The sequence below is a fragment of the Rattus norvegicus genome, chromosome 5 (genome assembly GCF_021556685.1).
Source record: "Rattus norvegicus strain SHRSP/BbbUtx chromosome 5, alternate assembly SHRSP_T2T, whole genome shotgun sequence".
In the NCBI taxonomy this organism is placed as follows: domain Eukaryota; kingdom Metazoa; phylum Chordata; class Mammalia; order Rodentia; family Muridae; genus Rattus; species Rattus norvegicus.
The window spans coordinates 140,786,937-140,801,550 of NC_141538.1; the positions used below are offsets into that span (position 1 = coordinate 140,786,937).

Sequence of the window (14,614 nt, forward strand, 5' to 3'; positions counted from 1 at the left end):
GAGAGCATGAGCACGCCCACACACACTAGGACAATTTTTTTTAATATCATTTATATATCAGCACTGCACTGCACAGCACTAAACACAAAGCACAAAAAGAGCCTTGTGCAGTGGCTCACACCAGTAATCCTAAAACACACCCAGAGGCAAAGGTAAGTGTGGCTAGCCTGGCCTACACAGCCAGTGAGGGTGTGGGTGGGGGTGGGGCAGATAACAGAAAAATATGCTCTACAGGTAATTTTTTTTTTTTCGGAGCTGGGGACCGAACCCAGGGCCTTAGCGCTCTACCACTGAGCTAAATCCCCAACCCCTACAGGGAATTTTAAAATCTCAACCATAGATAAAGGCAATCAAAGAGCAAGAAACTTGTGAAAATAAGGCTACAGATAGGAGGAAGCTAACTAAAATATAGACAGCAAGAAAAGTAACAGCTGATACTACATGCAAAGTGTCAAAAAACAAACGGAAGAGGTCAGTGGTAAACACTTGCTAAGCACTGGTTAAGTTAAGTAACTTCCTGCATTAGCCCACACTTGTAATCCTACCATTTGTAAAGTAGGGGCACAAAGATCCTAAGTTAAAGACCAGGCTGGTATACAGAGTCCTACCTGGTGTATACAGGTGTATATAACAGTGACCCTGCCTTTAAAAGCCAGTCCTGCAGGGTCATGTGTGACACATTCCTATAATCCCAATAGTGTTAATATCACTAGATAATGAGTTTAGATGTAAGTTTTGTTGTTTGAGACAGGTTCTCCTGCACCCCAGGCTAGCCTCAAACTGACTTTGTATCTGAGGCTGATCTTGAACTTCTGATCCTGAGTACACCATACCCAGTTTAGTGGATTCTGGGTATTGAACCCAGGGCTTCAGGCATTCTACCAACAGACCACATCCTACCCTCAAACTTAAAGATGTTAGCTTCTGGCCTCCACATTCAGAGTACTAATTAGTACAGGTGGGCATCCCCATACCCAGGGCTTCTTGCACAGCAGGCAAACATTCTACTAACTGAGTTGCACCCCCAGACCCTTTTCAGTTTTGTTTGTTTTTTGAGAGGTCTAATATAGCCCAGGTTGACTCCAAACTCTTGATTCCCCTGCCTCCACCTCCCACGTGCTGGAATTCAAGTGTGAGCCAGCAGAACCAGCATGAGACTCTCAACAGCCCATGTGAGGTAGGCGGTAGTGGCGCTTGCCTTTAATTCCAGCCCTCAGAAAGCAGAGGCAGGTGGATTTCCCAGGGCTACAAACCCTGTCTTGAAAACAAACAAACCCACCCGAATAGTGGGGACTAGGATAATGTGTTTTGCTAGATGAGAGCTAAAACCAAGCTGGAGCTGAGGTTGTAAGCTGTTTCCTTCAAAGCTGAATCTGGACGACTCAGACAATTCAAGTGTTTGTTTTTTAAGACTGTCTTAGTCCTCACAGTGTATTTACTTAGAATATAATAAATACACCAGTACATTCAAATGGCAAATAAGCAAACTGAGTAACAGAAAAAAAAAGGGGGGGGGGTTGGGGATTTAGCTCAGTGGTAGTAGAATGTTTGCCTGCTGTGTAAGAAGCCCTGGGTATGGGGATGCCCACCTGTACTAATTAGTACTCTGAATGTGGAGGCCAGAAGCTAACATCTTTAAGTTTGAGGGTAGGATGTGGTCTAGGCAAGCGCAAGGCCCTGGGTTCAGTCCCCAGCTCCGAAAAAAAAAAAAAAAAAAAAAAGTCCAAGTCCATAGAGCTAATTTAAATGAAGTCAGAAAGGCACCCTTCTCCACTTTTTTGGTTAGTCAAAAATATCAAGGGGAAAAGTCCCCAAATAATACTTTATTACCTTTTAAATGACACACTGATTTAGGTAATGTGATGAAATCTTGGGCTACCCATCTCTGCCCCACTAAGGACATATCCACATAGTTAGGATCTGCTAATGTGTTAGCTATTGAGAGGCCAGCTCAATTATTACAGAGCTTGTGTTCAAATAATCCTTATACAGCAGCTTAAAGCTAGTAAGCAAGCCATAAGAAGCCATCTTTCAGTTTATTTCACCTTAGGCACTTAGTCGTTTCACATCACCACAGGAAGGATACACAGGAAGACATCTTGAGAAAGAAACATTCACACAGCCTCCAGCACCGAATACTGTTGTGACTGTTATTCTGTGATGTCACTGTGATTTCAAAAAATGGCAGCCCATCCATCCATCCATCCATCCATCCATCCATCCATCCATCCATCCATCCGTATTTGTGGGAGCCGAGGTGGGAGGCACATGTGAAGGTAAATTTGCTGGAGGTCAAGGATTGCTTTGGGGAGCTGTTTTCTCTTACTATGTTCTAGGGACCAGCAATTGATTTTCCTCTCTGAGGCATCTTGCCTGCCCCATGGGTAAATGTGGGGATGAGGTGGGAAGTGGAGGACATGGAAAACAGTTTGTAAGGAGATTCATTTTAGACATCTGTCTGGGACAGTCTTGGATACATACCCTGCCCATAGAGAGCTAATTATTATATGGCCTATTTGACTTAGAACCCTTTTACTCAATAATCAATCCAAAAAGATATATACAGTGTTTAGTTTAACTATTAAAAAAATCTAGGGGGGTTGGGGATTTAGCTCAGTGGTAGGGCGCTTGCCTAGGAAGCACAAGGCCATGGGTTCGGTCCCCAGCTCGGGGGGGGGGGGGGGGGACTAAAAAATCTAGGTGGCTGGAGAGATGGCTCAGTGGTTAAGAGCACTGACTGCTCTTCCAGAGGACCTGAGTTCAAATCCCAGCAACCACATGGTGGCTCACAACCATCTGTAATGGGATCTGATGCCCTCTTCTGCTGTGTCTGAAGACAGCAACAGTGTACTTATATATAATAAATAAATCTTAAAAAAAAAAATAAATCTAGGAAGTTGAGCTGGACATGGTGATGCAAGCCTTTTTTTCTAGCACTTGTGAGAGGAGCAGGTATATGAGTTTCAAGATGGCCTGGTCTAGTAGCCAATTTGAGGCCAGCCAAAGCTACACAGCCAGACACTATCTCAAAAACAAAACAAAACAAAAACTATCTGCAACATTACTATAAGTCTAGAATTTAAAAGTGTGTAACATATTTACTCATAAAATTACTTTGTCTGGTAAGTCTTTAATTACCTCCCTACTAATTTCTTATATGGTAAATGAAATTCAATTAAAAAGCCTTCAAAAATAGAGCCACCATTTCTAAGATTTTCAGAATGTCTTAAAAATTCCTTCATTCCTTCATCCATTAAGGGGCATGCAAGAGTGTGCATGTGGAAGTCAGAGGACAGCAGGGGTCAATCTCAGGTCATCAGGCTCAGCAGCAAGCATTTGTATCCACTGAATCACCTTGCCAACACAGTATGAGCATTTTGGTTTCCCTAGATATAGCAAAAAAATTAAGACATCGATTTTTCAACATTAACAAAAAGTATAGCATTAAACTTTTATTTTTAAAAGTTACTTAAAAAAACCATTTATGTGCATATGTGTGGTATCATGGAGGTCAAAGGACAACTTTTAGAAATTGGATCTCTTTCTCCAAATGGAAGGTGGAGGCCAGCATATCTTCCATGTTTGTTCTTCACCTTATACCAAGGCAGGGTCTCTGATGAGCATCCCTGAACCCAGAATTCCTGAGCCAGAAAGGCAGCTCAGCAGTTAAGAGCACTGGCTGCTCTTTCAGAAGACCTGAACTGGGTTCGATTCCCAGCCTGCATGACAGCTAACAAATGTCTATGACTCCAGTTCCATGCATGCAGGAAAAACACCAAAGACACATAAAAATAAATGAATCTTAAACAAAACAAAGAGTTCCTATTTTCTTTTTTTTTAAAGATTTATTTTATTTATATGAATACACTGTAGCTGTCTTCAGACACACCGAAGAGGGATGGTTGTGAGCCACCATGTGGTTGCTGGGACTTGAACTCCGGACCTCTGGAAGAGCAGGTCGGTGCTCTTAACCACTGAGCCATCTCTCCAGCCCAGAGTTCCTATTTTCACATAGTCTAGCCAGCCAGTTTCCTCGGGGGAACTCTTGTCTCTGCTTCCCTGGAGTTGGAATTACAGATGAGACACCACATTCACCAGGCTTTTAAGCCGCTTTAGATAGATGCATTATTTTCTTCCTTTCTCTTTTCCTTCTTTCTTTTTTTAAGAGAGGGTCTGTCTCACTATGTATTTCTAGGTGCCCTGAACTCACACTAGGTAGATGTTCTGGAACTCACAGAGATTTGCCTATCTAACTCCTGGGATTAAAGGCTGGTTTGAGGTAGACATATTTCTTATAAGGTAACAGCATGTTACAATTGTAGGCACAATTTAAGTTTTTAGAACAACATTTCTTCTCTTTTCTTAGAGATGGAGTCTCACTGAATAGACCTAGATGCCTTGGAACTCACCACATAGACCAAGCTGGCCTTAAACTCACAGAGGCCCACTTGCCCCTACTTCTGCCTCAAGAATGCTGGGATTAAAGTATGTACCACCACACCCAGGCTAGGATGACATTTCTAAATAAATACCTGATGAGAACAATCTGTAATAGTAAACACTGCAGGAGCAGTCAGCCCTTTTCTTTGGTGTACTAACCACCAATCTTTATGTAGTATGTGCCCCCAGCTCCTCATCTTCAGCATTCAATCAAACAATAAAGCATGTCTTATTCTGCCTTTCAAATGTGGAACCAACGTCAGGCACTGGTGGCACATGTCTAATCTCAGCTCTCTAGAAGCAGAGGCGGGTGGAGGTTTAAGGTGAGCCTGGTCTATAGAGCTAGTTCCAGGGCAAAGAGCTAGTTCCAGGGCAACCAAGGATAAGCAAAGGGGGAACCAAGAAAACTATTCAACTAACCTAATTAAAGGTCTAATTTTTCCAGAATACATATGTACAGCATATTCTGACAAAATCCAATCTGACTGGCTACATTCACCCTTTAATTTTTGCTGGCAGATAACGTAAGCTTCAAAGCTCTGCTCAAAATCCACAGTTGTTTTCCTACCTCCACCCTCTCTGCAATTACTTCCCTCTTCTCCCACAGCATTCTGTGTTCCTTCTCAGCTCCACCTCTGTCACCCTTGCTCCAGGCCCTCCCAGGATTCACTTATAGCCTGAGGTTCTACTCTATCCAAAGTGGCATCTCCCAGTTCTCAATACCCACTACATTCATTTTTTTTTCTGTCATTCTCACTAGGTTGTCCCATGAAGTCTCCTTACACTCTCTGCATGACATTTTTTTTTCTCATCACTATCAAAATTGCACTAATTGTCATTTCTCTTTTTTTGGGGGGGGGCAGTGTGTGTGTGGTGTGAAATGTCTACTTGAGAAGAATATCACTGTAGCCTAGCCTAAGAGATCATTATAATGTCCAGGATGTCCTTGAACTTCCATAAATCTTTCTGGCACCACTCTAAGGGTTGGCAAAAATTGGTTGAATAAATTCCTGTCCTAAATAAGAATGATGATCATTACTAGTAAAGTAGACAACAATGGGAATGCTGAAGATTGTCCACACAAGAACTGACATGATCTAATGAATGGAAAAGATTAGCAGAGACAAAATTCCAAATAGACAAAGTTCTGGGTCAAAGAGTGGTACACAAACGACTCAAAAGGAATAACTAATTCTGTCCAGGACCAATAAAGTAAATTGTTCAGTACCCCAGCTACCACTTTCTAACTCCACAATTTTTTCAGCACTCAATTGCTCATTAAGAATCCACGTACCAACATACCTCGATTATTTTGTATTCTCTAAGGGGCTCCAAATGAGGAGCAAAGGGATGACAGAAACCTGATAGTGCAAGTACTAGAAGCAGAAACAATAACGGCAAGCATTTACACTTGGAAGACACTTGAAAACATGGAAAAAAAAACAAAACAAAACTGCAGTGTGATCACGGAGACCAAACTTAAAAACACATCTGTCAGCATGTAGCCCCACAGATTGGGACCCGCACCGAAATGATCAATCACCCGACTGCCAAAAGAGGCTATTCTATATGTCTCTCTCCCGACCTCTTCCACTCAAGACTAATCTTCACTAGAGAGCTCACCAGCCCCATTCCTAGTAGTACGATCAGCAAATGAATACAAAACAGATCAAAGAATGGCATAAACATATCTTTCCACACCCGCCCACAGTGGCAAAAACAAAAAAACAACCAGCCAACCAAACGGCTCAGTAATCCCTAATCAGAAAGCTCTAGACGCCATCCAAGACCAACCGTCGTATCTTAGGGAAGCCAAAAGATGTGACTTCAAAGATAAGTCTCTGGCCACAACCCACCTCTGACTATTCAGAAAAACAAGGTTTTTCAGTTTGGAGATCAGCACACCACTCAAAAAAGCATCTCCCTGCAGGAACTGGCAATCGATCCCTCAGGGGGGCAGTGGCGCTCCAACCTCCGGGCCAAGACCCAGGCAAGAGCGACAGGGCACAGCCCTTCCAGGGAGCTCTCTGGGCTCTCAGTACCGCCCAGCGCAATCCGCCCCGGCAGTGACTGAAGTCGGGGTTATGGCAGAGCTGGGCCTGCCCGGCCTGGGGGCGCGGCGAGACACTGGGGTGGCGTTTTCCCCCCGTAGTCCCCGACCGTGGAGGCGGATCCTGGGTCTCTCCTCCAGGCCTCTTCGCCCCTCCACCCTCAGCCAGCTAGTCCACCCCTCACCTGGCAGAAGCTCCGGCAGTAGTTCAAAGATGAGACCTCGGACACCTCCTGCTCCCTCAGCTCGGTCTCCAGCTGCCAGAGACACGGTCGTAGGCCCGGGGCTCCCGACGCCGGAGATGCAGGGCGATGACCCCGAGCCATGGACTCAGTCTCGGTTCCGGCTCCCGCGGCCGCCGCAGCCTCAGCCCCGGCCCCAGCCCCGGCGGCGGCGGTGGCGTCTCCCTTTCCGTCCGCCATCTTCCCACGGCCCAGCAGCGCGTAGGCAACCAAACCACGTGATTCCGCATGGCCCCGCCCCCAATCGCCCGTGTTAGTGACGCACTCCCTGGCGACACTGGCGCCAATTTTATTACGTCACTAGGACGCCGAATGTTGGTCCTCTCAGAAGTCTCCACCGCAACCGCCCTAGCAACAGCTTAGCAACGGCGAGATTCTGGCGGCCCTGGGTTCTACAGGCCCTTCAGAGTCGAGGAGTGCAAAGGACCTGGAGACAATGGAGATAGGAGATTTCAGCCGAGCTGCCAACTGACGAGCAAAGGAAAGATAGCTTAGAAAGAAGCTTGGAGAAAAGCATCCCCGGTTGGAGGAAAATATTGCTAGGCTGAACTGAAAAACAAGCTCAAGGGAACTTGGTTTATAATGGGAATGACATTATTTACTAATCACTGGAAAAAGGATCAACCAAAATATATGACGTTGAGACAATTCTACTAAAAGAGGGGAAGAAAACCTTAAAAAAAGTTTTTGCAAGACAGGGATTCTCTGTGTGGGATCATTGTAGACCAGACTGGCCTTAAACTCAAAGATTCACCTGCGTCTGCCTCTCAAGTGCTAGAACTGGAGGTGTGCAGAGGCAGGCTGGATCTCTCTGAGTTTGAAGCTAGCCTGGTATACAGAACGAGTTCCAGGACAGCCAAGGCAAAGCCACTGTAATCCAGCACTTGAGAGACTGAACCAGGAGGAGATCATGAGTTCCAGGTCTTGGTGGGAGGGGACAAGAAAGAAATGCAAAGAAGAAAAGGGAGAAGGGCAAAGCGGTGTGGCTGGAGCCTAGTGGTGAAAACAGTGATATAGATAGATAGATAGATAGATAGATAGATAGATAGATAGATAGATAGATAGATAGAAATGATACAAGCAAGGAGAATTATAATGCGGAAGGAACTAGGGGACGTACAGGAGAAAAGTCCTTGAGAAGGACAGAGAAGAGAGCATCCAGAACACTGAGGGATACTCTCATTTCAACTGGAGGAAGTTTATAAATGATGGGTCTAGATGAAGATAAATGTATAATTTGATCATGGGAAATTTGAGAGCCATAACCTAAATGTTGCTTTCCACTCCATGAAATGTGAGTCATTATGCTGATTGGTTAGTTGTTTGTGACCTTAAAACAAGAACAGAGTCACCTGGGAGGAGGGAACCTCAATTGAGAAGTGCCTCAGTCACACTGACCCGTGTAGGCATGTCTGTGACATTTTTGTTTGTTGACCGAAGTGGGATGGCCCAGCCCATTGTGGGTGGTATTACCCCTGACCATGCGGCACTGGGATGTATAAGCAACACATAACTGAATATGAGCAATGAAACAAATCAGTGAGAAGCTTTTCTCCACCGTTCCTGCCTCTGCTCCTGCTTGAGTTACTGCCGTGATATCCCTCAATGATCAACTGGGACATGTAAGCCACACAAACCCTTCTCCAAGTTGTTTTGGGGCATTGTGTTGATCACAGTAATTAAAGGACAGTCATCAAGCTTCTGAGGAAAAACCAAACAAACTGTATTCAAGTTGTTTCAGAATGAGAAAGAGAGAGAGTTATATACTAGATAAATACAGGGAGACTCTAGGGTAGTGTTGAATGGCATTCATTTGTTCGACAAATATGCATTGACAATGTAATATGATTCTGGCTCTGCCCTATAAAACTAGTCCTAAATTTTGTATTCTTTTTGTTTCCTTGAAGTTATAATGCAACTAATTCATTTACACCTTTCTTTTGTCATACCCTGCCACATCCTGAGGGGTTTGGATTCTGGAACCCTGGCTAGGGGTGGCCAGGGAATGAACAAAAAGACACACAGACACACAGACACACACAGAGATCAGGTGGAGTTCTCTAGGACTACAGCTTTCACTGCAACCTGCAATCTGAACATGTTTATAAGATACAAGCTCAGAGTGAGAGGTTAGCTAGTCTCTATAGGAGGTGTCTCTATAGGCCAGCAGTCTCAGGCTATAAACATCCGGGAGGAGGAAACTGCAGTTGCTAGTCTTTACATACACTGATCAATTGTTCTTAAACACGTAGACTCCTGATTTCTCTTGAGCTTGGTTCATATGGGTAATAGCTTTGCTAATTTTCCGTAGACCAATTAGTCTTGGAGTCTTTGGCAGGCTTTGCCTATGTCAAAAGATACATCTTCTTGGGACTTCACTCACTTAGAGCATCTACTCCCTACAATAGCATATGGTATAAAAGGCAGTCCAGCTGGGCTGTGGGGGCAACACACCTTTAATCTTAGCACTCAAGAGGCAGAGACAGGCAGCTCTCTGTGAGTTCAAGGTTAACCTGGTCTACAAAGTTGAGTTCCAGGACAGCTAGGGATACATAGAGAAAACCTGTCTCAAAAAGACAAACAAAAACCCAAAAACAATAACAACATCATCAACAACGACAACAACAAAAAGGCAGTCATTTGAGCAAAACAGCCATTGGATAAGCTGTACCTACTTCCAAGAGTCCATCAGAATACAGTTTATGGACTGCTGACACCCACAGAAAAAGAAGGTGGGAGGGATCATTAGACCTACACTTGCGATTCCAGCTGCAATTCTGCCCTAGTTGTACTTGGCCTCCGAGGTGTTAGAGTATATAGGCTGTGGACAGGCTAGTTGAAGATCTATGTAGCTCTGGGGAAACCATCATCTGTGCTGGGTGAAGACTATCCAGTGTGGAAGCTTTGAAGTCACCCACATTCATACAAGTAGCCCCTCATTCATGCTTTGTAAGTGAGCCCCATAAGATCATTAGTTCTCCAGGATAAACTTCGGTGGAGTTGTACTTTAGTTTGTCATTTGGACCTTATAAGGAAGGGTAGATGTTTAATGTCTCCCTAGAGAAGGAACTCTTCCAACATGCTAGTTCTGCTAGAAGAGGTGGCTAGGTAGACATGAGCAGAAGTGGTAAAGGTGTCCACCCTTTTTTCTAGTTCGAGACCAGCTGATTTAGTAGGCAGAGACTTAGACCTACAACCTAGGAATCTACAACTGTATTTTGGTTCTTTTTTTTTTTTTCGGAGCTGGGGACCGAACCCAGGGCCTTGTGCTTCCTAGGCAAGCGCTCTACCACTGAGCTAAATCCCCAACCTACAACTGTATTTTGGTAGCTAGCTGGATCTTCTGTGGGCTGAAGTAACCCTTTGAAGCTTGACATCTCTAAAGCTGCAAAAAGTTCTTCCCCTCATATCAGAATTAAAGGTGCCATGAATACTTTCCTAATGACCATATATGACAACTAAAAGAAAAGTCCTGATAAGGAAAAAATGTAAAAGAAACACAAGGACATCCTGACTTTTGGAGCACACTCAGTAGAGTAGGATGGCATGAAGATGGTCCTTCAAAAGAGGAACTTAATGATATTGTGAGAGGAGGGGACTATAAGAAACTCCCCAAGACAGCCGAGATTACAGGTCTGTGCCACCAGGTCTAGCTTCTTATTTATGTTGACATAGGGGTCTCATATTGCTTGTCTGGCTTCCAGTTTGCTACATAGCTTAGGAATTGCTTTGAACTCCCAATTCTCCTCCTTTTACCTCCTGAGTTATACCCTACTACCTCCTACTATACCCAGTTTATGTGATGTTGGAGATGCACATGAGGGCTTTGTGCATGCTAGGTAAGCACTTTGCCAATTGAGCTACATCCCTGACTGTCTCTGAACATGAAAATGGGGAAAAGTACTATACATGTATGAAAATGTCACAATGAAGCCTATTAAATATGCTAACCATGATAAGCCATAAAAATATGCTAACAAAAATATTAATTTTTTAAAATCTAAAAAGTATGCATTGTGATTCATATCTGTAACCTCATCACTTGGGAAGTTAAAGCAGGAGGACCAGGAAGGAGTTTAAGGCCATTCCTCACCTGTATTAATTCCGGGCTCCCCTTCCTTCCTTCCTCCCTTCCTTCCTTCCTTCCTTCCTTCCTTCCTTCCTTCCTTCCTTCTTTCCTCCCTCACTTTTCTTTTTTTCCGCATGAGTGTGTGCATGTCTATGCGTGCGTGTGGGTACATGGACAGCATACACACCATGGCAGATGTGTGGAGGGTCAGAAGAAATTGGGGGAACTGCTTCTCCCTTTCTGCCACATAGGTTCTGGGAATCTTTGGATCATCAGACTTGGTAGCAAGTTCTTACCAGCTGAGCTATCTCACTGGCTTCTTTTCTATTTTTAATACATGACACTTTCATACCATGGGAGAGAAGGGGTGGGGAGCCCAGTCAGTTTAGGTAGGGTTACTTACAAGAGCATAGGTAAGGGATTGTTCACATGACTATGGGCAGCTTACAAGTCGTTACATTACTGAAAAAATTGTACTTTCCTCCCCCCAGCAACCATTAACTACATATATATTCCCAGAGACCAGTGAGGCCTCATAAGCACCCCTGTGCTCCATGACAGACTACTGATGGGCTCATCTAGTACAGCTCATCACATTTTTTTTTTCAAGACAGGGCTTCTCTATGTAACCCTGACCATTCTGCAACTCACTTTGTACACCTGACTGGCCTTGGACTCAGAGATCCGCCTGCCTCTTTTGCCTCCTAAAAGATTAAAGGTGTGTACCGCCCTCCACACCTGAGTCATAGTTTTTTAATAAAATTTTATTAGATTTATTCACTTTATTTTATGTGTCAGTGTTTCGCCTGCATATAAATGTGCACCCCTTTGTGTTTAGTGCCTGTGGAGGTCAGTGGAAGGCGTCAGACCCCCTGGAACTGGAGTTATGGATGATTGTGAACCACCACCATGTGGATGCTGGGAATGGAAGCCAGGTTCTCTGTAAGAGCAATAAATACTCCTGGCAAGCACAACTCAGTCGTGATATTCAAGTGTTAAATATAAACGAAAATTATAAAACACAAATGTCAGGTAAATCTGCTCTGTGATGATGATAAGAACACTTCATAATCACATACAAAGACAAAACAACAATATGACCTAAAGAGTTGGAGTGGCTCACATAAGTGGACAAGGCAAAAGGGTCACCAAAAGTTCAAGGCCAGCCAGGACTACATAGTGAGTTCCAGGCCAATCTAAGCTGCACAAGATGCTGTCTCAAAAGATAAAATAAAATTAGGCAGTAGAAACATTGTGTGATGAACTTGCTGTCTTGGAATGAGGGTATCTTTTTCCTTGTTGAACTTCAAATCCTAGTGACCTTGACTGTAAGCTGACTCTGGTGATATCCAACAGCAGGGAGGTTTTGTCCTACATTTGATGTGCCCATATCTAAATGAAAACATTAACATTTTGAAATGCAGAAGTGAAAACAAGATACTAGCAGTTACATCAGATTTACCATTTAAAAAGACATCTTTGTACTCCTTTTTCCTTTTTGAGGCAATCTCACCGCGGAGCTCAGACAAACCTTGAGCTGGCCTCGAATGTGAACCTCTTTCTTAGTCACCGTTCTATTGCTGGGAAGAGAAACCATGACCACAGCTCTAATAAAGGGAATCATTTAATTGGGGCTGGCTTACAGTTTCAGGGGCTAAGTTCATTATCATCGTGGTGGGAGCATGGCAGCAGCTATTGCGCACATGGTGCTGGAGGTGCTGGAGAAGGAGTAGAGAGACTATGCCTGGCTTGGGATTTTGAGGTCTCAAAGCCCACCCTCCCAGTGATATACCTCTTTCAACAAGGCCACACAACTCATAACCTTCCCCAACTGATCCATTCCCAGGTGACTATGCATTCAAACACACGTGCCTATAGAGGCTAGTCTTATAAATCCACCCCATTCCACTCCCTGGATCTCACAGGCATGTAGCCATGTCATAGATACATCCGGTTCAACTTCAAAACTCCTCACAGCCTATCACAGTGTCAGTACTACTTAAAAGTGCAAGGTTTAAAGTCGCTTCTGAGACTCAGCAATCTATTAAGTGCAACCCCTGTGAAATCAAAATAAGAGAGCAGATAGATTACTTCCAGGACACATTGCCACTCTAAAAGGGAGGAAACTGAGCAGAGTGAGGAAACACTGTACCAAAGCAAGACTAAAACCAGATGGTCCACCTCCAAGCTTCGCGTCTCCATGTCTGGTTTCAAAAGAGGCAATACATGCTCCTAACCACAGATCTCTGTGGGTTGGAGTCCAGTCTGGTCTACAAAGTGAGTTCCGGGCCCTCAAGGGCTATGTAATAGAACCCGCTCGGCTCCCTGCATCCACATGGTAGCTTGCACCTGTCTGTAACTCCAGTTCCAGGGTTCTGATGCTCTTTTCTGGCATCTGTGGACATGCGTGCAGTGCACATACATACATGCAGGTAAAATACTCATGCACATGAAATAAAAAAATCCCTTTTTTCCTTTTCATTCTTTTTAGATTATTCATTTATTTTACTTTATGTGTGTGAGGATTTTGCTTGCACATGCATGCCCAGTACCCACAGGGGTTAGAAGACGACATTGGATCCCCTTGAAGTAGAGTTATGGTTGGTTATGAACTACCTGTGAGTTCTGAGAACTGAACCCACGTCCTGAGTCCTCTGTAGGAGTGACTAATGCTCCTAACCACAGACGCATTTCTATAGCCCTGTAAAAAATGAAGACAAGGGGTTGGGGATTTAGCTCAGTGGTAGAGCGCTTGCCTAGCAAGCACAAGGCCCTGGGTTCGGTCCCCAGCTCCAAAAAAAAAAAAGAAAAAAAAAAGAAGCTGTTTAAAAAATGAAGACAAAAACAAAAACTTAAAATATGACTTACTTTTATCTTATGTGCATTGGTGTTTTGCTTACATGTATGTCCGTGTGAGGATATCAGAAACCTTGGAACTGGAGTTACAGACAGTTGTGAGCTGCCATGTGGGTGCTGAGAATTGAACCTGGGTCCTCTGGAAGAGAAGCCAGTGCTCTTAACCACTGAGCTATCTCTCCAGTCCCTGTAATTTTTTTTTTTTTTTTGGTTCTTTTTTTCGGAGCTGGGGACCGAACCCAGAGCCTTGCGCTTCCTAGGTAAGCGCTCTACCACTGAGCTAAATCCCTAGCCCCTAATCCCTGTAATTTTTTTTGAAGTTTTGGTCTCTAGGCAGAAAGCCAGGGATGGGGAGAGGAGTGTTGTAGGAGAGTGGGTTGTGAAGAAGAAGAAGAAGAAGAAGAGGAGGAGGAGGAAGAGGAGGAGGAGGAAGAGGAGGAGGAGGAAGAGGAGGAGGAGGAGGAGGAAGAGGAGGAGGAGGAGGAGGTGGAGGAGGAGGTAGAGGAGGAAGAGGAGGAGGTGGAGGAAGAGGAAGAAGAAGAAGAGGAGGAGGAGGAGGTGACTCAGTGGCAGGGGAGAGGCTATGGAGTAGCAAGAGGAATGTGATTGTTAGACGTGTACACAGTTATGAAAGAATGAGTTGGGGCTGGAGAGGTGGCTCAGTGGTTAAGAGCAATGACTGCTCTTCCAGAGGTCCTGAGTTCAAATCCCAGCAACCACATGGTGGCTCGCAACCATTTGCAGCACAATCTGATTCCCTCTCCCGGTGTGTCTGAGGAGAGTGACAGGGTACTCACTTATATAAAATAAATAAAATCTTTAAAAAAAAAGAAAGAATGAGTTGTTCTTTAAAAGTTTCAGGGCTGGGGATTTAGCTCAGTGGTAGAGCGCTTACCTAGGAAGCACAAGGCCCTGGGTTCGGTCCCCAGCTCCGAAAAAAAGAACCAGAAAAAAAAA

At 44.3% G+C, this 14,614-nt stretch overlaps 1 protein-coding gene across 1 annotated transcript in view; it reads right to left on the bottom strand.

Annotated features, from left to right (window-relative positions):
* Rlf (RLF zinc finger) overlaps positions 1-6,925 on the bottom strand; it is a 55,725-nt gene extending 48,800 nt beyond the window's left edge. The window contains 1 exon segment of the mRNA NM_001427447.1: positions 6,676-6,925. Within this exon segment, the coding sequence (NP_001414376.1) occupies positions 6,676-6,912 (237 nt within the window). The 5' untranslated portion in view covers positions 6,913-6,925.
* Positions 6,926-14,614: the final 7,689 nt, after the last annotated feature.